The sequence below is a fragment of the Python bivittatus genome, unplaced genomic scaffold, assembly GCF_059951505.1.
Source record: "Python bivittatus isolate LINGU-HERP-01145 unplaced genomic scaffold, Pbiv_v1 ctg000330_np1212, whole genome shotgun sequence".
Taxonomy (NCBI): domain Eukaryota; kingdom Metazoa; phylum Chordata; class Lepidosauria; order Squamata; family Pythonidae; genus Python; species Python bivittatus.
Window position 1 is genome coordinate 8,495,605 of NW_028277058.1, and position 25,203 is coordinate 8,520,807.

Genomic DNA, 25,203 nt, shown 5'->3' on the forward strand with positions numbered 1-25,203 from the left:
GTTAATTAATTAAATTTATTAAAATAGTAAAATCCAGTAAAACTCAAGAAATTTTAAAAACTGTTTTGAAACCCACTGCCTGGGTTGAGATTCAGTTCTACTGAGGTTCAAATCAAAAATCAGGAATATCATTCCAACAAGAAAGAATAAATCCAAAGAAATTCAGGGTATGGAATATTGCAAAGAATAATTTAAATGTGTAGTTTCAAATGACTAGTTTTATGTAAATATTTTCCTGTAATATATAGTGGATCACTTGGAATAGTCTTTTCCTTCTGTTTATTTATTCATTCATTCACTCAATTTGTATGGCCCCCCATCACAGAGTGACTCTAATTCATTATAGTTTTTATTAAAAATATGCATTTTTGCTAGCCTGGTAAATGATAACAGCAGATATCAAAGAGTGTGAAAAGAAAGAGGGGTTCCAAAAAGATAGCCCAAATTATGTACAGAGTGGAGAGAACTTAGTGAAAAATAAGTCATATTACTATCTGCTTTTAAATGTACTGTATGGGTCCTCATTTTTAGTTTATAGTTTTTGCTACTGTTGTTAATGTAAATGTATTATAGTATGCTTGACTTACTTCTACATTTTACTGTTAAACAAAAAAACAATAGGAATGTATAAAAGCCCTATTCCAGAGATGAAATGTTCTGGAGATCTCAGTGTTCCCTCTTTTCCTTTAGACCACATTTCTAAGGAGGGTCCAAAGGTTTTTTGGGACTGAATTGTCCAGAATAAGTAGTTTATCTTGTTCTGGATGTGGTCCAGCCCTGAAACTGTGTATAAAATACCATAGACCACTTTTTGTTTCAGAGTGTTTACTTCCACCACTGCCAGTCTAGAAAAAAAACAGACCATTCCAGATCATTTAGCAGAATGTTCCATCTCTGAAACAGGATGTTTTGCAGATATCTAATGTAAAGCAACATAAAAAATGTTTGAGATAAACTGGGGACATTGGATGCAAGATACATAAATATCTTAACAAGATACAGTCAATTCTTAACATTTCTATTCCACTGGCATTTTTTTTTAAGTAGAAAAAAGACTCAGGATTGTAGAATTATCTTTATCTGCATGCATTTGAAATATCAGTGAGATTTCAGATAGGAGAAATATATGGTGTCTTGCTATTTTGAAAAAAAACTAATAGAATTTTTCAGATTATAATGGGGTGGTTCTTTTTTTAATATAATTTTTATTGAAGACATTTTAACAAGATAAAACCAATACAAATATTAGAAAAGGAACAGGAAATAAGAAAGAATAGTGAATAAGAAAGAAAATAGAAAAAGATTAGATTAGATTAGATTAGATTAGATTAGATTAGATTAGATTAGATTAGATTATAAAGAAGCGGCTTCCAATCTTTTTGACAACTGTTATAAATGCATTTATATTTTACCCCCTCTAAGTCACATCATAATTTCCTTCTTTCCATAAGCTACCCTTTCTAATCCTCAAACCCATTAATCACAAGTTCTTTTTTCATCTCTGCTAGTTCTGTCATCTTCAGCAACCACTCCTCCATTGTGGGTATTTCAGAGTCTTTCTGTTTTTGCTCATATAATAGTCTCACAGCAGTGATCATATATAAAAATAATCTTCCATGCCTCTTTTCTAATAGAATTTTTCAGATTATAATGGGGAGGGGGGTTTCTTTAGAAACTAATTTACTTTGTATAGGAATTGTGGGGAGGAACTGAATGGGTCTTGTATATTATGCCCTCTTCCATAGATAACAAGCAAGGTTACATTAATTTCATTAATTTCAAAGTTGCAAGAAGGAAATGTAGATCAATTTTGAAGATGCTGTTTCTTTTCTCTCCTGCTTTGCAAGGCTTAGTGGGGAAGTGATACCCCTAAGAGAGAAGGGGAATGTAAAATTAAAAATATGTTTGGAAAGAGGTGTCCCCATTCTCTTTAATTATACAGTCTTTTCTATTGTAGAAAATGAAGTGTCACAACCAAGGTGAGATTCTCACGAGATCTTTTTAACCAGTTTTATTGAAAGGAAAAATGGGATTAGATTATAGAATCTTGAAAACTGAATATATGTACTTTTGCACACCATTTAGCAGTAAGTTTCTTAGGTGTGGATTCTTTGATGCTATCGCTTGAAGCAATGGGGAGGTTGCTACTCACTTCTCTAATGCTGGGGGAATGTGCGGATGTTGTGGCCCTGTAATATTTTACAAACTGACATTCTCTTCCAATGCTCTGAGAATTCCATTACATACATGCTCACACATTGCTCACACAGAGCGATTCCTGAATCACACCGACGCATTCCTGACATTGAGAGAGATGGTATGCTCCTTACTCATAAACAAACATTTGAACTGAACAAACAAAATATTTATTTAATTATTGAATCATATAATTGGATGGGCCTACAGAAGAGGCCTTCTGTACTCAACTTTTTGTTTCATGCTGAAAATCTGCTAGTAGAACTGTAAGTATAACATATATCACAAATGTATTATTTGCTTTTTCCATATGCAAAAAATGTTCTTGTCAGGGATAGGCACTCTTATTCCAACTATGTCATGGAACTTGCAAACCAACTCAGTTAACTTCAGCGTAGCTGCTGCTCCTGAAAGCAAGCTACAAAGAGTTTTGTAGTGTATCCTCTGAACATGCAAGATACACAGTTTCCCACTGGTGGGACCTCATCTGCTCCTCAGAGTTCCTTTTCCCTCCTGAAGCTTTCCTTCATCCTTCCTGGTTACTCTGAAAGATACAAGTCTTGGGGGTGGGGGGTGGGGAGCGCTGTCCTGAAGCAAAAGACAAGTGCTGCAAGAGAAGAAAGAGGAGCTGGTTGCTATTTTTCATGCTTTACCATTGGCCATTTGAAGGGGATGCTGCCTGATTCAACAGGCAAATGGAGGACAGCGGTGAGGACATCTGCACAGCAGCACAGAAATAATTCAGAGGATGTGATGGGCAATGTTGATACTTGTGTGGAAGTGCTTTCAGTGTGGCTTAGGTCATCTCTGCTACAGCTGGCACTTCAAGCCATGATCTCATTCCTCAGGGTTTTAAATCATGGATCCTTTAACGTGTGGATACCTGCCAGACATGGTCTCATCTCATAAATAATCTCATTTTTTTTAAGTTTCATATAATCAAAAATAAGAATACATGAGTATAATAAATGCAAACCAAAGAATAAACTTTATTTACAACAATGTTTCCAGGTACCACATGGGCTCCCATTAGCCTGAGGAAAAGAAATGAATAAATAATAGGGGACTGCAGCCTAAAGCTTTATTTGGAAGTGTGCTCACCTGCTCCTAAAATGGCAAAGTAGAATGGTGGAGCGCATTCTGGAGGCTTCTGGGGGGGTGGATGAAAATAAATAAGGTCACTTTCACTATTACAGCCATTTTCTGATAGCACTCATGATAAAGTCCAATATACCTATCCTGCTCTATGTTAAACAGTGTTTTCCTGTGAGTGTGATATAAATTGCAAAGAAATAAATACTATATGTACAATCACTTCTGTCTGTGGTGTTATTTCTGGGATTTGCTGTGGTAGTTGCTTTTCCCTGCTCACTCCTCTTTAAGTTATAAACTGTTTGCTTTTCCTGTTTGTTGCTTCTCTCACTTGAGCAATTTAATTTAACTGTATTCCTTTCCTGCAAAATTGCCAGATACAGTAATCAGCTTACTTAGTTCCCCACTTCTATCATATTATTCCTTTTGAAGGAGTTTTTGGCTAGTATGTTAATTCTATCTAGGCTTTGTTCTTATCGTTCCTTTTGAAATTGGAAGTGTTGTACAAAACTATAACTGGTGTACCATGAGTGCTTTCTGAATTTCAAGAATAAGTGAGTTAAGCAAAATGTGAGAGAGGGTGTGTGTTTGTGTGTGTGTGTGAGAGAGAGAGAGATTATGCTTTTAAGAAATAAGAAAAATGTGCATATCTTTCTAAATCTATCAATTTCAGGCCTGATGGAATTGGCACCGTAACTGTTGAAGAGAAAGAAAGGTTTGAAGACATTAAGAAAAGACTTTCTTCCCTTTTAGAAAACCAGATAAGCCACTTCAGGTGAGTGTTTGCATTTTATAAGTTGGACATGCATGAAGCTGCAAGGAAACAACAGACCAGGGAGTTAGGCATAAAAGTATTTTGAATAATATTCTGTTTTTATAAAGCAGTCAAGGGCTTTTGGAGACATATATTGCATTCCACGCCTATGATTTCTGAGTGTACAGTCGTGTGAAAAGGGAAGTACACCCTCTTTGAGTTCTATGGTTGTACGTGTCAAGACATAATAAAAATCATCTGGTCCTTAGCAGTTCTCAAAAGTTGGTAAATACAACCTCAGATGAAGAACAACACATGACATATTACACCATGTCATCATTTACTTTACAAAAGAAAGCCAAATGGAGAAGCCATGTGTGAAAAACTAAGTACACCCTTACTGCTTCCATGGGTATGAAGAGGCTAAATAGCAGCCTAATCAAATGCCCTTGATCAAGTGTGACTACCTCTATAAAAGCCGAAGTTTTAGGAGTTTGCTGGTCTCAAGCATTGAGGTGTGTGTTAACACAATGCCAAAGAGTAAAGACATCAGCAATGATCTTAGAGAAGCAATTGTTGCTGCCCATCAATCTGGGAAGGGTTATAAGGGCATTTACAAACAATTTAAAGTCCATCATTCTACAGTGAGGAAGATGATTCACAAGTGGAAAACATTCAAGACAGTTGCCAGTCTTCCCAGGAGTGGACATCCCAGCAAATTCACCACAAGGTCAGACCGTGCAATGCTCAGAGAAATTACAAAAAATCCAAGAGTTACATCTCAGATTCTACAGGCCTCCATTAGCATGTTAAATGTTAAAGTTCATGACAGTACAATTAGAAAAAGACTGAACAAATATTGTTTGTTTGGAAGGGTTGCCAGGAGAAAGCCTCTTCTCTCTAAAAAGAACATGGTGGCATGGCTTAGGTTTGCAAAGTTGCATCTGAACAAATCACAAGATTCCTGGAACACTGTCCTTTGGACAGACGAGACCAAACTGGAGATGTTTGGCCATAATGCAGAGCTCCACGTTTGGCGAAAACCAATCGCAGCATATCAGCACAAACATCTCATAGTAACCATCAAGCACGGTGGTGGTGGGGTGATGATTTGGGCTTGTTTTGCAGCCACAGGACCTGGGCACCTTGCAGTCATTGAGTCGACCATGAACTCCTCTGTATACCAAAGTATTCTAGAGTCAAATCTGAGGCCATCTGTCCGACAGCTAAAGCTTGGCTGACATTGGGTCATGTAACAAGACAATGATCCCAAGCACACCAGCAAATCTACAACAGAAAAGCTGAAAAAGAAAAGAATCAAGGTGTTGCAATGGCCCAGTCAAAGTCCAGACCTCAACCCAACTGAAATGCTGTGGTGGGACCTCACGAGAGCTGTGCATAAACAAATGCCTGCAAACCTCAATGAACTGAAGCAATGCTGTAAAGAAGAGTGGGTCAGAATTCCTCCACAACGATGTGAGAGACTGATAAAGTCATACAGAAAACAATTACTTCAAGTTATTGCTGCTAAAGGTGGTTCTACAAGCTATTGAATCATAAGGTGTACTTAGTTTTTCACACATGGCTTCTCCGTTTTGGCCTTCTTTTTGTAAAGTAAAGGATGACATGGTGTAATATGTCATGTGTTGTTGGTCATCTGAGGCTGTATTTACCTACTTTTGAGAACTGCTAAGGACCAGATGATTTTTATTATTTCCTGATACGTAAAACCATAGAACTGAAAGAGAGTGTACTTTCTTTTTCACGCAACTGTATGATATTTTCTCTACCTAACATTGCAAAGCACATATGAACTGTGCTGATTTTGTGTTAAATTAGCACAAGTGGCACAGCTCTGCTAACCACCCCTTATTAAGTAGTGCACAGTTTCTTGTTTAATTACTATAGTGCTAATTGCTACCTATCATGATAATTTATCTTTTAATGGAGATGGAGAGGATTTTTTTATGCTTGGCTAGTTGGATTCTATCAATAAGTTCAGTGATGCAAACCAGTTGGAGATCCTAAGGTCAATTAAGTGTTCCCTCTTCTCCCTCTCCTATCGCTACCCCACATTTAGTTCTTTAACTATTAATAGCAGGCACCAACTCATATCATAAAACATTAAAAAGAATCCAGTGGCAAAATTACCCAGTTCCTCATTGCTGTTCAAGGAAAGAAAAACAAACACTACTACTTCTAACAGCAACTTGGCACTGGGAGAAATTTGAAATGGGGAAATCCATTTTCTGGAGAGGGAAAAGGATTCATTTCTTTGTTCCTTAAATGGAGCCCTGTCTTCCTGCACCCAATTTCCAACTTTCACGTAGTTTCCAAAGAGGACAAAAAGTCCTTTAATCTCTTAAAGTATTATAAAGGGAAGTGTCTGTCCTTAGAAGCAGATGCCAGAAAGAATAAGGAATTGGCTCTAGAACTTGCAGAGCAGATTATTGTTTACTTGGTTTGTCCTAGTCGCTAGGATAAAATTTGCCTCCTCAACATTTTGACAATTACAAGCATTCATGTATGACGTGAACAACAAGCTGCACTGTTAGTTTTTCTGATATGGAGAATCTGTGTAGATCTTCCAATATATTACTGATAAGGAGAGCAAATAGTATGTTAATATACTGTATTTGTTACTGAAAAATAATTGCCTGTGTCAGTTTTGCCCAGCCTGGTTGCTCTCATGAGAGCCAGTTTGGTGCAGTGGTTAAAAAGGACCAGATTAAAAACTAAGGGACCGTGAATGCCAGTCCTGCCTTAGGCACGAAGCCGGCTGGGTGACTTTGGACTGGTCATTCTCTCTCAACCCTAGGAAAAAGGCAAGGGCAAACCACTTCCAGAAATGCTGCCAAGAAAATTGTATGGACTTATCCAGGCATTGCCAAAAGTCAAGACAGACTTGAAGGCACAAAAAAAAAAAGTTGCCCTCATGCTGGCTGGGAATTTTGTCTCAGCACATTTGGAAGAGAGCAGATTGCCTTCTGGTAAAAAGATGCTTGTGCCTGGCCAGGTCCACCATGGTAATTGTTCGAGGAAATTTCTCAAACTACTAAATATGGCCACTGGCTCCAAATGTTGGGAGCATTTGTATTAGGACCTGTGAGATGTAGGAATCTTCTCAGATGACATGAAACAAGTAGAGTATATTAATGTATTTGTTACTCTTAATATCATATTTCAGAGTGGGAGATGCAAGTGTTGAGCAGCCAATTATGATGCCAGGAAATCTGGCATCATAATTCTTCCTCGAAGGCTACATTGGTCATTTCAAACCCAGAATTAGCTGCAATTCAACTGATTTGTATATATTCTCATGCTTGGTGTTAAAAAAAAGGGTTGGACAGTAATATTTTGTTTATTTAGAATGTAGATGTGGCTATTTTATTACAAATTCAAAGCAATTTACTTTTTAAAAACCATCAAGAAATATGTCTAGAATCTCCATACATGGACCACTCCCTTCCTAGATGAAAATTAAATGGAGGTAGAGCATGATATCACCCAAAACCAGAATCGCAGTCTTAGCAGAATTCAGCTTCTCTTTATCATCATAGAATTCACCACGACAGCCAGATACTAGCCCTTGTCATGCGATACGTGATTCAGATGTGACATAGTATTGTGTGTTATTACCATAGGACTAGATGTCCTGGTACTAAACGTATAACTTGGCCTTTAAGTCCTTTTTATTTTAAATGTTCATTAGATGCAAATCTAAGTTGACATTCTGAAATGTTTGAGTGTTTAGTAATTTGTGATAGGGAAGCTATTTATGGAACTGTATTTTAGGACCACTGTAAAAGAGAATTGCACACATTAATTAAATGCTTGTTTCAGTGTTTCATTATTTAGAATTATATGTGCTTCAACTGGTCATTCATTTACTGATATGTCATAACAACATATTTATAAGAAGCCTTCTGGGATAATTTGATTTGAAACGTAACTCTGGGATTAGCAGCATTTCTCTATACTTTTACAATTTGAATGACAATAGGAGTAAACATCGGAAAGTGCAGTTATACTTCGAGAATTTCTGGATTTGAGATTGAGGTTGAAGTCACGTTTCTTCTTTGCCTTGGAGTACATTTCACTGAATTAGTTTGGAGGCTACATGCATAGGAATTCACTACAGATTCTAACTAATTTATGAAGATTCTGTAGAATTGCTATTATAATAGGAATAAGAAAGAAGAATAGTATTCCAGTCTAAGAGCTACCCACCCAAATTTGCCCAAATTTCATTTCCAGGTTTTCTTATAAAGTTGCAAAGATGATTTCTAATTCTTTATCCTGAGCTTATTTCCAGTTGCAAAGTGATGCTGAAAGATGACATAAAGTAACAGTAATAAACACAAGCTTGTTAAATAGATTATAATAAGATAGAGAATCTTTGTAGAAAGAATTGATTCAAAAATGAGAAGAGGACCTCCTAAAATGAAAACAGGTCGATTCATTTAGAGGGTCCATCTAGTTATCAGCAACAAGTTGTATCTAAATTTATCTAAACTGGCGATATCTAGGGTAGCCCAATGAAAAAATGGAAAAGCTTTCATCTAATTTTTGGAAATTCCTATTCAACAAAAATCCACAAATCTTTGTGTAGCATTTTTTCAAGGCTCCTGTGGGAAAGAGAGAGCATGGCACCATCCCATCACAACTGTCTTGGTGTTCCCATTCCTTTTAATTAATTTGTTCTTCCTTCATCTATTTGTTTTGTAATTCAGTCCTGATAATTCTCTCATAACGCCAAAACATCTCGATATATTCCTTTTGTACTGGTCATTTTTATATTCAATATATCTTTATGCATTCTTTCTTCACCCAATCTCTTCTTGTTTCACCATGCACACTTCTTAAGTACCCCATTGCCACTGCCTTTAACTTTTAAGTTTCTCCTGACATACAACAAAGTGGATGGGCATTTTTGTATATAACTCTCTTTGCTTCTTTCAATATTGATTCCTCACAGTGGACCACATTTTACTGTGTGAAGAATATTTACTCCTTACGTTTCTACCAGCATTTGTATCTCTTAGAATTTTTCCATCCATCTTGCAATATTCAATAAACATTCTATAAGATGCAGAATTAAATTTTTCACCATTTATGTATAATATACAGTTAACTGCATTTTTCCATTTTAAATGCAGTTCCCATGGTCTTCAATAAATTATTGTTCATATCCATACTTTTCAATGTATCATACAATCTATCTTACATTTACTGATATCACTGGACTCTCAGGAAACAACATGGCATCACCTTCATACAAAAACACACTAATTCATGTTCCAAACGAACCCATTTGTATACAGATAGTCCTGTTGAAAAACAGCTTGTTCAGTTACCATTCAAAGTTATAATGGCGCTAAATGAGGGGGACTTACAATGGGTCCTCATAGTTGCAGCTATCACAGCGTCCCAGTGGTCACGTGATTGCGATTCAGGCACTTGGCAACCGGCTCACAGTTATGATGTCACAGCATCCTGCGGTCACATAATCGCCATTTGCAAAACTTCACTGCCAGCTTCTGACAAGCAAAGTTAATGGAGAAGCCAGCAGGAGGTCGCAAATGGTGATTATGTGACTGTGAGACACTGTGACTGTGCAGGATTTGCCTAACAATGGCAACTGGGACTGCCGCAACTGCTGTCGTAAGTTGGCGCAGTCACATTGCTTAGAAATGGAGTTGCCGGTCCCAATTACCATCATTAAGCAAGGAATACCTGTACATTTATCCATTAATACATTAAACAACTAAGCCCACATCACACATCCTTACCTTATCCCCTGCTAAATGTTGAATCCTTGCCTAAGCATTCCATTTATTTTCACAAATGCTTTGTTTTCATCATATACAATTCTTATCACAGTCAGCAACCAGCCTTTCACCAAATATTCCTGCAAAACATTCCATAATAGAAACCTCTTCACTTTTTCATATTTTTTCCTAGATGAACAAATACAATTTTTTTAATGTGCACACATTTCTCTTTTTTAAAATATATTTTTATTAGATTTTCAAACTAAGTGTATAAACAGGAAAATAGAAGGAACAAAGAAAAAGGATAAAAGAGTGAAATGCAAATAAATAAGCAAGGGGTTTACAAGTGACATAGAGGTTATAATTGTCCAGTATATAATTAAATGATTGTGAATAACTGAATATACTATATTGTTTTAAAAGCCTAAAAATCACTATTAAGCTCAGTACAAAGCATAAATATCAGGAACCATTGTCAGCACTATATAACTCAAAGAATGACATTATGAACTACAGTTAATTCTATCCATATCACTAAACGTCTGTTCTAATTTAGAAACCCTATGATACTGAAAAATAGACTTTATGCATAGATAACTCAATTTTGGATATAGTACAAATCCATGTATTAGTGTACATGTTTCTCAGTGTCCTGCTTAACAGCAGAAATCTGGTCTCTGCTGTTGTTACCTTTCTCTTTGTATAAGGGAATAAGAGCCTTCTTCCAATTATCAGATGATATCTTCATATACACAATAAACAAGTGACTCTGAAAATCGCATCTGTGTTTTATCCGTTTTCTAACATGGCACACATCTGCAGTGATACCATTTTTCAGTAGTCTCACAGTGTTTCACTTGTACTCTTCAATTGATCATTATAATTACCATACAAATCTCTCAATATTCCTTTCCAATATCCCAGTTTTATCCCAATCATTTCATCACTTTTATTTTTAGTTCTGTTCATTCTCCTGGAAGCTCCTTGTTTAGCCCTTTTCACCTGCGTCTAAAATAATGTTTTATTTCCATCAAGATGTTTCTTCATTTCCTCCGCCTCTTTCAATCTTAACTTTTCCTTGGTTGCTTTGCTTATATTTTTTGCAACTTTTTTTTTAATCTATATACATTATGTAACTTTCTCTTGTCCTAATTTATTTGCAACAATCACAATCTGATATGCATTCTATATACTAAATGACTAAAAGATGTAGCTCTATCAGAAATGTTTTCTTTCTTGCTTTTTAGATAATGGCAGAGCAATTGACATTTTTAAAGTAGCATTCTTGTTTGCATGAGATAGATGCTGCTTCTCATTTCCCCATTTCTTTATTCATTATTTTAGTTAAAGTTTTAAAAACCAAGGTAAAAACTAATATAAACTAATTACAGAGTAAGGAAGGAAAAAAAAATCAAAGAGTGCAAAAAGCACAAGAAAGAAAGAAAAACAGGAAAAAAAGAAAAAAGAAACAAAGAAGGAGCTTCCAATCTTCGTTGTAGCAGTTATAAGTATAATGATAAATTTACCTCTTTCTCTAAAATTACATCATGATTCTCTTCTTTCTATAATATGTCCTATCTAATCATCAAAACCATAAATCATAAGTTCATTTTTTTTCTGTTTTCCGCAAAAAGTCCATAAGGGGTTTCCAGTCAGCAATAAACGTAGATATTGTCTTTTCTCTAATCAAACAAGTCAATTTGGCCATCTCAGCAAATTTTTTAATATATCATTTTATTAAAAGCTTTAAAAACAAAAGTAAGAACTAATACAACTAATACAGGGTAAGGAAGAAAAAAAGAAAAAGAAAGAAATCAAAGAGAGAGCTAAAAGTGCAAGAAAGAAAGAAAAAGTCCTTTCCACATTTCTTTTGCTGTTTTATAAGACCTTATTCAAAATACAGTAATGTTTATTAATCTAGTAATCTACTGACTGATAATGATCACCTTGATTTTTTTAAGAGATTTTCCGTTATTAACCAACTAAATATTGTAAGGTAGTAATGCTTTTTTTTTTACCAGCAATAGTTTCTACTAGCTTTTCCAGTCTGTAGTTGAAGTAGTAGACGTTATAAATATTTTTACACAGTTGTACATCTGCAGAGAAAAAGAATTTTATTTTGGTCACAGCTCAGTTAAATCAGATACATAAATAGCTAAATCCAGAACAACTGATAGCAAAATAAAAGTAAATACAAATTTAAAAATATGTGACTATTCAGTCAGAAAGGTAGCTTTTCCCTCTAAGGCAGACAGTAGATTATGCATTAAATTATCTAACCAAATCTACGTAATTTACATAGGTGAGCTTCTAATATGTTATGTTTGTTTGTTTGTTTGAAGATACTGCTTTCCCTTTGGGCGTCCTGAAGGAGCTTTGAAAGCTACACTTTCATTGCTTGAGAGGGTAAGTCCATGAACTAAAACCAACCATTCTTAACCTGGTGCCCTCCAGAGGTGTTGGTCTGCAACCACCATAGTTCCTATTCAGCTCTATACTGTTCATACTTACTGTTGTTGGATTTTTCTCCCAATTTACAATATATACAATATTAGCCATTGTCCTGGGCAAACTAAAAAGTCCCAAATCCCTTGTCTTCCTACTTTGATAAGCTGAGATATCATTCCCTTTGTATTTTATCTGTAATGTTTTGCTTGTAACATTTCAAATACTTTATACTGATTTTTTTTACAAAGCATCTTGACATCGAAATTAAAAAAAAAACACCTCCAAATGTGTTTTTTTAATAAAAGCAATGACATTCAGTTTTAAAAGTATGAAATATAAATTCAGCTCAGTCAGTTTTGACACTCTGCTCAACATACTTTCCAAAATAACCACTAGAGAAATAAATATTCTTAGAAAACTTGAGTGCTGGCTAGTATCTGCAGAGTTAAATTTGGTCTTAGGATACATAGATTGTCCCCATAAGTCTTGTACTCAGCTGGATGCCTTAGTAAACTCATCTTGTCAATCCCTGTCTATAAAATTGAGCTCTTAATTACCAATCTCACAGTGTTAATATGAGGTTAATATGCATTAGACTGTAGCTGCTGAGGAAATTTGCTACATTTGGTGAAGCATTTGATTACTTCTGTTCAACTTCATTCTTGGCGGGATTGATCCCTGATAATCACCAGACAAGAATTAGAAGTCCTGACTCAAATGTTTACTGGCCAATTTTTTTTCTTGTGCTGCTCCTAGATGCATATCCTATATTGAACTGAACCATGTGAATTTGGCTATAACGCAAGAATTTATGTTAGTGCTTTTGCTAGAGTCCTATAGTGCAAATGCCATGACAGACCTTTTTTCTTAATTCAGCAACATGCAATTAAAAATGTACTCTTGTTTTGTAATTTTGAAACCTAATGAGTTTATTGTGTTTCTTGTAAGCAGTGGTCTGCTTCACTTTCCCCCAACTACAAATAGAGTCAGACAAGTTACTGTATTCTCTGACTCTTTCTATCCACACACTCACAACTATAATGTAAAGACAAAATTAGGCTAAATTTTATTTTAGGCTAATAAGAGAGTTACCATTACGTATGTCAAACTGACCATGTACTATTTAGATTTTTATAATTTTAGTCTGTTTATAATTTTAGCCTTATGTACAATCTGTCAATGGGCAAACCTTAACATTATGACCTCAACAATGATTTTAACATAGCTTTTGTCCATTAACAATTTCCTTTCTTTTCAATTTCTAAATGTTACAAAAGCTTTTTTTTTAAAAAAAGGGTATTTTTCTCTCTTCTGGGAAGATAGGATACCTGACCAAGAACTATTTGACTGTCTTTGGCACAGGTCTTAATGAAAGATATTGCTACTCCCATACCAGCAGAAGAAGTGAAGAAAGTGGTTAGAAAATGTCTAGAGAAAGCAGCCTTGATCAATTACACTCGACTTACAGATTATGCCAAAATAGAAGGTTAGTACAGTGATCAGCTACTGTAGTGGCTGTAAAAGCAATTGGTGCCCATTCATTGAATACATTTTGTGAGCAGCCTTTTCTCTTTGCTGAGCAAAGCCTGAACCACAGCAAGGGGAAATATCTCATTAAAATCTCAGCTGGTGAACTACTGAGCTTTTTCCTATTCATTGCTGTAATATGCCTCCTGGGACCATGCTTGAATGAATGATCTTTGCTTTGTGCTGAAGTTGTCCTTTGTCCTTTATTTTAACGGCAGTTTTATGTTTCACAAAAGTGGCTCAGATCAGCCTGTTCTGGTAGGCATTCTCTTACCCAGTTTTGACATTTGAACCCAGTTGCTTCCTACAGCAAGAAGTTCCTGTTACTGTCAATCTAGAATAATTTACTACTAATCCTTATAGAATTTTAATATAAATTATTGGTCTATTTTATTAATGAGCAACCAGTACTATATATTGCAGAATTAATTCAAGGCCCCTGGCTTGTGGAATGATACATGTATAAAGATAAAGAAAGGTCCAGAGGTTTATTCCAGGAACAATTAGATGGCTTCTAAGGTTTTCTCAAAGTTTCCCTTTAGCCAGGAGTGACTGCTTAATAATAGTTTGATCACCAAAGTGACCTGAAAACTTGACTTCCTGGGGAAAGAAGGGGACATCTCAAAGGCAGGACAAGTTGGGAGCACTGATCAGGAAATGATGAGGAAATGCTGCAACTTCTCTTCAAGAGGAGCAGCAGTTGAGACTATTAACTTATGAAGCAGGTCAGCTCAGCTTGCAAAGATATAGATGTGTGGTACAAACCTTAAACCAGCCCAGCATTTGCACGTGGAAAGAGCCTCAGACACAGGTGGAAGCAAGCACTGCCAAATTACTTATAGTCACGTTGACAGGGGAGGAAAGAGATCACTCTTGAAATACTACTGCATCAATATCCAACTTTCATCCAAGATAACCCACTGATTTATATCTGATGTTACCTAAAGGATAGTTTTGTTTTTGTTTTTTAATCCATTCAGTCATGTCCGATTCTCAGAGCTGCCTGGACAAGTCCCTGCAGTTTTCTTGGCAAGGTTTTTCAGAATTGGTTTGCCATTGCCACCTTCCAAGGGCTGAAAGAAATTGACTGGCCCAAGGTCCCCCAGCTGGCTTTGTGCCTAGGCAGGACTAGAACACACAGTCTCCCGGTTTCTAGCCTGATGCCTTAACCACCGCACCAAACTGATTCCCAAAGGATAGTATATACTCCTTTATTCATGTTTGTAATTGTTTTGAAAAACAAACTATAAACATAATGGGTTTATGATGAGCTGAATATCTAAATCTAAATTTAAATATTTGATTCTATGAAGCTGATTTATCAAATCAATCCATTTCAGTCAGATTCAGCTTATTATTCAATAGACCAGCTTCCCCAATCAGGTGTTATGAGGGCTGAACATATCATTGAACATATTTGAAAAGTACCAAGTTGGCAAAAACTGATCCGTACTGATTGGCATCAGTGTCTTACACTGGGCTTTTTCTAATTCCTATCTAGAGATGCCAGAAATTTTACTCTGGAATCTTCTGAATACAAAGCATTTTATGTACCAGTGTTAGTTGTAGGAGTAATGATAATATGAGTTTTTTACAATTTTGTGTAAGGAATATTGTAGAGTCTTCCAGTTTGTATTCAATTTGTTATGATTTATTTTTAGTATAACTGAAATTGCAGTCATGAATAATATCAAAAAATCAGGGAAAAGGAATATGCTTAATATATATAACCATTTGTTTTAACTTATTTTTCTCCTTCTTCAGGATCACTGACAAACATGGGTTAACCAATCTCCTCACTGATTAGCCCAAAAAAAGCCATCTCATCACTATAGCAACCAGTATTATATCATGGGAATAACAACATGGTGGCACCTTAGTAACCAGTTTATCATAATTAATTAAGATATCATGTTGTGTTTAAATGAAGGAGGATGTATGTAGATCTTTTGGAAAATGAGAAAGTTACCTTTTCACCTTCAGCAAGCATCCAATGCATGCTTGCAGCAGGGGTTCTTGCTGTTCAATTATCTTGAGTTTTTAACAAGCTTGTTTGGAATAATTGGTGTAAAAATAGAAAGTTTCTAAAAGAAGTCACCAAAGCTGGCTGAAAGTCAGCAAAGTAATCTTGGCATAGAGCTCACTGTTTACAGGTGAAATAAATATATCTTTACTTTATATCCTCTGAAACATTCTGAAAACGTAAGAAAATAGTCTTCCTCAAAAGAGTGTGGACAAGAAAGCTTTAAAGTTCCAACTGGATGATCACCATCAATATCACTTCTTTCCCTGCAGTTGAACCATGTACATTTAATTAAGTAGAGATTCATAAGTTAGAATTCAAATCTTGTGTTACGAAGCTCACAAATCCTGCCTTTGTCTGAAATTAAGCATGTCTGAATCCAAGCAATTCCTGGGTAGAGGAAAATGCCATCTTGTGTCCTATGGAACAAAGAGAGAAATGTATTATTGGAGTAAATAAGAATTCCATATTGATGTGGCCACAAAAATTAATGGTATTACTATTATAGAGCCATCTTATTCTTGGATAAGGAGGGAAGGAAATGCAACAGAGCAACTATACAGACGTGATCTTTACCATACCAGCCCGTTACAGGTAGTGCTCAACTTACAACCACAATTGGGACCAGAATTTCCGTCACTGACCAATGCAGTCGTAAAGTGCAAAGTCACATGACCACATCACTTAGCAACAGCAATCCCAGTATTCCCCATTGCCATTGTTAACCGAATTCCACCAGTTGTTAGCCAAGGACCCACCCCAGTCCAAGCCATTCCTGGCTTGGTCCCTTCCAGCCCCGAGCCTCAGTTCTTCCAAGGTAAGGGACTGAGGCACCTGCTGGCCACATGAGGCTGTCTTCCCCAGGTCTTGTGAGGAAATCACCATGTGCAACTAGGGAAGAAAACCTTGTGCAGCCAGCAGCTGCCTTGTGAAGGGTCAGGCCAGGTATCCTCAGTCAGCAGTGGGAGCAAGAAGACGGCAAAGGTCAGCTAGAGCGGCAGAGGCCATGGGGTACAGGGTGGCAAAAGGACATAGATGGGGGGAGATAGGTGGGGGGGGGACTTGAAGTGCCCCTGAGGTCATAAGTGCAGGCGGGCTGCCAAGCACCTGAATTTTGATCACATGACCATGGAGGCATTGCAACAGCCATAACTTTAGGGAGTGATTGTAAGTCCCTTTGTTCAGCACTGCCATAACTTTGAACAGTTGCTGAATGAATGGTCATAAGTCAAGAACTACCTGTACAGTGATAGCAAGAATTAGAGGAGTATCAATTTTGTAAATCCTAACACCAGTTCCATTAGAATGGAAATCACTGTAGCAACTCAGGGCTGACACTGTGTAAGGTCATTTTCATGGGCATCTTGAGAACATAATGAGGCTTTGAACTGGAAATATGCTTCAATGTTTCCAGTGTATACTTATACTATAGTGTAGTATGTTTCTTGCAATCATTGCTTTAGTTAAAAGAAGCCCAAAAAGTAACACTAGAAGGATACATTTTTTGTTAACAGAAAATAATAGCCTGTTTTAACAGAAACAGTCTTATAAAATTAGTTGAGCATTTCGTATCAAAATTGTAATGCAATTTGGATAGAAAATAAAGCCACAAGCGGTGTGTGTTATTTCTTCTATTCTTTGTGATTCCATCAAATTTCAGTCATATAGTTTATGAGGATAAAATAGCATCTTGTTTGCTGTATAAACTTTCTTTTTCAAAAGGATCCAGTTATTTATGAATGCATATTTTTCTTGCCAGAATAAACAGTGAAATAAGAACTTAATTACATGATGCTTGTAAAGAAATAATCTCATCTTTTTCTGATTTTTTCCCCAACCTTTCCTTATATCTAAGCTACAAATGAAAAGGATCCAGGTGACTGCTGTGTTAATTGTATGCATGTACTGTATATATTCAAGTGTGAATTCTGCAGTTTAGTGCAATTTTCTCTCTCTCTCTCTCTCTGTATGTTCAGTGTAAGCCTCACTGAGTATTGTGCATACAATGTTTTTTTTTCTTCTCTTAAACAAAATAATTTAGAAGTCCCTGATTAGTTTTGCATCTAAATGTTTCTATTTGGAAACACCTGGATCTATCTGAGCAAATTATCAAAGGTCAGAATCACAACTGAATCTGTGAAAGCTGAAACAGTAGCACTGATTGGCTAAATATGGGGTAGCTAATCTGAGCTGTTCCAGAATTGTTTTGGTCAATTTGATTTTATTCTTAGTCCAATTGTAGAACTAGTGGCAATAGTTTGAGACCTTGTTCCTATCCAGTGTTTGTTGGAATGGATACCTCCAATAATCTCATGATGTTCTGCAGCTTTAAAGATAATCATGTGTAAAAAAAAAATAGGCACGAAAGGAAAATGGGAGTGCATCTGATCCAAAAATGTTTAAAGGAATAGAGAATTCTAAAGAATATTAAAGGAAAAGGGCAAAAAATTGTTCAGGACATAATGTAACCTCTTTTGTTCCCATCACTTCTGTTTGTTTTCTTTTTAGAGGTGCTACATAATTATGGATTTCCAATCTTTGATATGAGTTGCTTCATAGACTTTGTTGCAATTTATCACATAGGAGTTACAGGATTGCTCTGAAACTAAAACATATTGTTTATATTATGCTTAGATTTAAAAATGATAGTTTCAAAACAGTTTGTTTACAGCACTATTTCCTGCTTCTCAACCTGGAAATTTCCCAGACCATCTTACGGCATATAAAAATAAGGTGGTCAGCAGGTAATAGCAACAGTAAACAACAACTTTTCCTAACAAAGGAAGGGTGAATATGGGTCGAAAGTTGTCCAAAATAATCAGATTGAGTGAAGGCATCTTGAGCAAGGAGTATACCACAACTTCCTTCAGAGGTGGCAGAAACACTCTCTCACTCAAAGAAACGATTCCTCCTTGGATCCAAATTCCTGCCACTTCATGGGAGGCTTTAACCAACCATGAGGAGCAGGGATCTGACTGGGAAGTAGCAGAACTGATACTGCAAAGGACTTTATCTGCTTCCTCAGATCCCAGATCACAAGACAAGGCCCCAATCAGCTCCATTGATACTGTCTAGCTGGAATCCAGCTCCACTTGAATCTGAGCAGTTTTTTCCTCGAAATGCTACAAGAATTTTTCATAGTGGCCATTCAGATGGTTATGGCAGACTGTAATGGTATGTGGGAATGACCTTGGGAGACAGGAGGAAGAGCTGCAGACCAGACAATCGTCATGTAAAAGATATCTCAGTCCACAGAAGGAGGGGAGGGGGAATAGGAGGCATTTCAGAAGGGACCCTCCCTAGTTTCCAGAGAGTAAAAGGAGAGGAGGGGAGAAGTACTTTCAGACTTGCAAGACTCTGTTAACGTAATCTTACAATAAAAATGGAGTTAGTACTCATAGTTGTGCTTCTTGTCTGGACTACTTCAAAGGGCTAAATCAATCTTGCGAGTCTCAAAGTATTTCTCCCCTCCTTTCCTTTTATTCTCTGGAAATCTAGGGAGGGTCCCTTCTGAAATGCTTCCCACACCCCTTCTGTTTCTGTGGACTGAGATACCTTTTACATGACAGTTGCCTAGTCTGCAGCACTTCTTCCTTTCTCCCAAGGTCATTCACACATACCATTACCATTACACAGACATCCTTCCCCAAAATGGAATGGCTTGCTTTAAAAAGTGCTGCTGGTTGGTGTTCAGCAGACAGAATAAAAGTGGCAAAATACCCAAATCTTAAATTATATTACAATGCAATCTGTTGCACAGATAATCTAATGGATAAATCCCCTAAATAGCAGAATGTCAATGTTAGAAGGTGCTGACTTAGCTAATGGACTTCACAGATATTTATGGTATATGGAGACAAAAAGAAGACAAAATCTCAAAAGGACATATTATAAGACAGAGCTTGATGAAAACATGGAATTCCACAAAGACAATAAGTCCAGCAATCTTGCCTTTAACCTCACCCTCAAATGCCTTCTATTCTGGAGATAATTTTTAAAAGTATAATTATTTATGTGGACATGGCATATCCAGACTTGAAACAGATTAAAGACACAGCAAGAATTATCTGGTGAAAGCTAAAATTTACCATGGTTGATATATTTACAGATTGTTGCATGAAAGAAGGCAACCTTAAGAAACGAGGAATTTTTTTTAAGACAAATGATATCATTTGAAACACTTATGCAGAACCAAGACCACCTATTAGGACGTATATAGAAATTGCTATTAAAATACAACATGAATACAGAAGAAGTAAAATAGTGGATGGTGGTGGATGCAAAATTTTAAAGAATTGCAATTATGGGAGGATTCATGGAAAAACTCAGTAAAATTTACCCCATGCTATAATTTAAGAGAAAATTGGTACAAAATGTTTTACAGATGGTACATAACTCCATTAGTAATTGCAAAGATAGATAAATCATAGAATAAAAATGCTGGAAATGTTAAACAGAAGGAACATTTTATCATATGTGTTGGTCATGTATAAAAAAATCAAAAGTACTGGAAAAAAACACAGCATGATTCAATTTTTTTAAAACAAAGCTTGAATTCAGGCCTCAGTTTTTTCCAAAACACATAAATAAAAAATATTACAATTTATTAAGATGTATGCTGACAACCACAAGGACACATTTGGCCCAACACTGGAAAAGAAACACTTTTCACCAGTTGGGCACAATGGGAGGGAATTTAGAATTTAATATTTTTACTTGTTTCCTTTTTATTACTTTTTTAAAAAAAAATTATTTTTTTTCCTCTGTTTCTCCTTTTTTCCTTTTCGTTCCTTTTACATGATTGTGTGCATTTATTTTTGAAACAATGACAAACAGCAGTGACATCAAATGTTTCAAGTTTTATATAGATTTTTAGTTGTTTCTTAAGATGATATAATCTAGTTCTATATAGTGAATGAATGAATGAATGAATGAATGAATGAATGAATGAATGAATGAAGTAAAGATAATTCTGAATCACTTTAAGTTTATTTTGTTCAGCATCTACATGAAACCACTGTGAGAAAACATTCACCAACTATTGAGTTAAATATCACAAATATGATGATAATAACATGTCTTTACATCTTATCCTCATGCCAAGCAGATGTGATCAAGATACTGTCCCAAGCTCCTTGTAAGAGTCTGGATGGAAGAAAATAAGCTTAGTACCAGTAGAAGAGAATATATGTAGCTCAGGGTTGAACTGGTAGTTCCTTGTTTAGGCTGTTGTTTACTGCTTGATTGTTTGTCTAGTATTAATCCTGATGTTAATCTCTGCTTATCTTGGTGTTGATTACTGGTGAGGAGATGTTCTGGTCTTTTTGTTTCCTTTTTATTTTTAAGCAGAGATTAACACCAGATAAACTACCAAGGAGAAAACCACACCCCCACCAACACTGATAGGGCAAACTAATCAATATAGAGAGAGCAAACCCCACTCCCTTCTAGTACTGAAGATGTTACCAAGCCAGGTAACAAAATGTTTGCAAGAAAACAACCAAGCTCAGAGAACCTCAAGGGCTCCACAATAAGCTTAGCATCAGTCTCAGCAAGACTGAGTAACTTTGGATGAGGAAGATATTCCACCTTTAGCTTTGGATAAAATCATCTTCTCCTGGACCAAACCATTTTGTAATCTAGGTGTCCTTGACTCTCAGCTCTTGCTTAAAGAACAAGTAATAGCTGTGGCAAGAAGGGATTTGCACAAGTCCAACAGGTGTGACAATTATTACCTTTGCTGGAATGGGAGGCTCCTCTCTCAGCCCCTCATGCTTTAGTTACTGTCCTGACTCAGTCTGAGGACACACACATTGACTTCATTTACAAATAGTTTACTAGCAAATAACAAGCAGACACACACAAGGCAGATAGACAGCCACTCTGTACAAATGCATACATGCTCCAAAAATGTATACAAGAAGGCAAAGCCTTGGCTGAGATCTAGAATGGAGTTAGTCCAATATTGTAAAGAGTAAAGAAGATGACCTTGACAGAGATATGCAGGAATAATTACCTAGGCAAAAGGGTCTGAAGTATTTTTTTTAGTCAGAACAATGAGATAACATTTGGAAGTGGCTTAGGCAGATGCCTCCCAAATTCACTGAAGAAGATGGAGGAAGTACAGCACAAATTTGCAAGATTCTATTATTATAGCCAATCTCAATAAAAATAGTTTTAGCCTTCCTGTGGTGTTGATTTGCTGGTCTGGTCTACCTAGGGGGACGACAAACATAGAGCATGGATTTGGTGACATAAGCATAGTCCACAATAGTTCAAAAGTTCAGTCACCAAGGAGGTTAGTTGGCTCAGGTTGAAAATATTCAGGTTGCAAGCAGGAATCAAGTATTTAAAAGCATGGATCCAAGGCTGGTGAGGTTGTTTGAAAAAGAAGCTGGCTGTTTTTATGTAACCTAGTTGTAGGTATGGCTCAGTTAAGAGTTTTGCACCTTTGCTTCTTGAAGAGCAGAGCGGATTACCATTGCACAACCCTCCAGAATTCCCAATGCATCTTTGGGCTGGGTGATCAACTGGATTGAGACTGTCAGATGACTCCTGATAATCTGCTGGATTAGGCCCCTCAGGCTCCGACTCCTCCAAATCAGAGAAGACCATAACAGTTACCTGCTTGAACTATTGCAACATGCTTTACACAGGGCTCCTTCAAAGACCGCTCAGAAACTACACTGGTCCAGAATGCTGCAGCTCAAGTAACGATGGATCTTTCATGATTAGCCCATGCAACACCACAACTTCAAAAGCTACACTGGTTGACAGTTGTCTTCCAAATATAATTCAGTGTTGCAGTGTTCAGTGGTGTTAAAGCCCTTCATGGCATAGGATTAGATATCTTTGGGACTACTCTTTTCCCAATTGTATCTGTCCATTTGATACAATTTTGTAGAGACTCATTTCAAGTCCATTCGTTTACAAATTCCTATCTTCAGGAACCTTAGAGGCAGGCTTATCCATTGTTTCCCTACACTGCTTGATTTCATAACAGCCATCAAAAACTACTTTTTTTAACAGACCTTGGGGTTAGGAATGTTGTGGATTGCTCCTTTCTGAAATCTAAAGTCTAATGAATGGTAGATTCATATTTGGTGCTGTGTTTTCTATTCTTCTGATATTTGTGTGTTAGATTCCTTGGTTTTTAATCTCATTTACATAAATAGGGTATGTAAGCTTCTCAGAGTCAGCTTCGACTAGAACAGTATATAAGACAGACATATACAGAATTCAAATTCTCAGAAAGATGTGTCTAATTTGTACCATGTAGAAGACGTGTCAGCTTCTGTTTGCATGGGGATTCATTGGAATATACAGTTTAACCAAGAGTGCATAAACACTTGCATGCAACTGTATCTTCAAAGAATGTTCAGAGATCTCTTGTCATTAGCAGGGTAAGATATGGCAGGTATACGTTTAAATCAAGAAGGCTGTTAATAGATGATGCATAAAGATCTACCTATTGTATTCTCAGACAATGAAAAAGAATATAGAAGTAGATCTACATCAATTTATTTTTCAAGACTGGAGTAGACCTCTTGAAATATCAGCAGTTGGAATTTTTCTTCAGAGATACTTTTCTAATAATACAACTTTCATTAAACAATACTAAACTCTTTATGTTTTCTGGTATCTACTACATAAAGTGGAATTCTTGTATTTCTCAAGTAACTATACATTCTAATCCAGCCTTCCCCAATTTGGTGTTCTCTACATGTATTGGACTAAAACTCCCAGAAATCCAATATGTTGGGAATTCTGGGAAGGCTAGTTAATCTAGTGTCATCTTACAAGTAAATCACAATCGTTACTTACAAAGAATATATGTATTTTTAACATACTTTGCATAGTAACTCTGATAAGCCAGTTAAGATGAAAAGGCAAAAATGCAATCTCATTTAAAGTTTTCCCCCATCCAGGACATATCTACCAAGCTGAGTTGTTTTTTTATTTGTCTTTTGTGTATATGAATGGTAATACATCTATTTCAGTTTTCCCTACTGATTGGACATTACATTTCATTGTGTGTATATTGTGATGTTGTTTCAGCCTTGAATTATTTTTAACTGCAATTAATATTTTAGGAAATGGATAATTTATTCATTATAAGTCATTTTTTTGTTTGTTTTCCGAACCATAGATTTGTTGTTGCCCATTTTCACATCTGTTTGCAAAATAAGCCAAAAAATGTGAGCATTAGAAAAAATATATTGGGATAAAAATTCTTAAGCATTTTTATATGTTTCTTTTAATTTAAACATTTTTGTACCAATATTTCCTACCAGGCATGCTTTTTGAAAATGGTTTTCTCCTAAGTTAACATGTTTATCTGTGTATTTTTTTCTAATTTACACAACTTTTAAGCATTTTTCTTTACATTTATATGCATTTTATAAATTGCACATTGCATTACAAAATTATGAAAAGTAGAGAAAAGTAGACAAGCAAAGAAGAATCACATTGGATTCAGTTATTAAAAACAAACAGACTCAACAATTTCTTCATTGCTAGGAATGGGTTGAGCAGGAGTTCAGTTTTTTAGCTGTTGACAGGAATCTCTCATTGTCCATGTTGCCACAGTGTGATCTATTATTAAAAAATAAGGATTGGAAAAATAATATGCTTACTTGATTGATATGTGTCAAGTGAAGAACATTTTGGATGCCTAGATATATGCGTGCCCACATATGCATCTTATTGTGGGTCCCTTTCAGTGTCTTGCTCCAGTGATATGTACATACAATGCCTGGCATAATGGATTTTTCTTTTTTTCATTTTTGTGTGTGGACTCTTGGTGCTGCCGCAGAATACTGTAAATGACAAGAGCTTCAGCAAAGAGAAGGTTGCCTTGGTGATGTTCCTGAGGTTAAGGTCACTTTCCATTTTCAAAGACAGCCAAGGTGGTGATGTGATAGCTTTGAGTGATATTTGTGGGAGTGGTGAAAAGGGAGCTGCTGACAGGGTTGTGCTCCTAGTTCTTCTTCCTAGGAAAGGCATGGCTTCTGTAACAAGATTTTTTGTTCTTTTCAAAGCATTTTGATCCTAGTGAAAATTAAATTACAAGCTTAGACTCTGTTTGCTTTTAATAGTATAGGAACATGATCTATATTTCTGCTACTTTTCTGTTTCCCTCTAATATTAATATTAATTTCCTTGGAAATAGACAGTGGCTCAAGTAAGAAAATCTTCTGTAGGTTCCTATAATGAGTTGTTATAAATAGAGATTATTAGAATCTCCATGAATGTGATCACATGAGCGATACGATATAGTTTCTAAAGCAGAAGCTGGTGCCATTTATAGAATACTTGGTGAATTCCGTAGAATGTCTCCAAGCTAAGCTCCTAATAGCATGCTTATAGCTCTAATTGCTAGATGAATC

General features: G+C 36.1%; 1 protein-coding gene across 8 annotated transcripts in view; it reads left to right on the forward strand.

The window, feature by feature from the left end:
* The window catches only part of CADPS2 (calcium dependent secretion activator 2), a 335,958-nt gene that overhangs the window by 214,420 nt on the left and 96,335 nt on the right, over nucleotides 1-25,203 (forward strand). For all 8 annotated transcript variants that reach the window (XM_088141678.1, XM_025164784.2, XM_088141679.1 and 5 more), the window contains exons 14-16: nucleotides 3,962-4,063; nucleotides 12,159-12,222; nucleotides 13,627-13,750. In XM_088141678.1, the coding sequence (XP_087997804.1) occupies nucleotides 3,962-4,063; nucleotides 12,159-12,222; nucleotides 13,627-13,750 (290 nt within the window). The remainder of the gene's footprint in view (nucleotides 1-3,961; nucleotides 4,064-12,158; nucleotides 12,223-13,626; nucleotides 13,751-25,203) is intronic.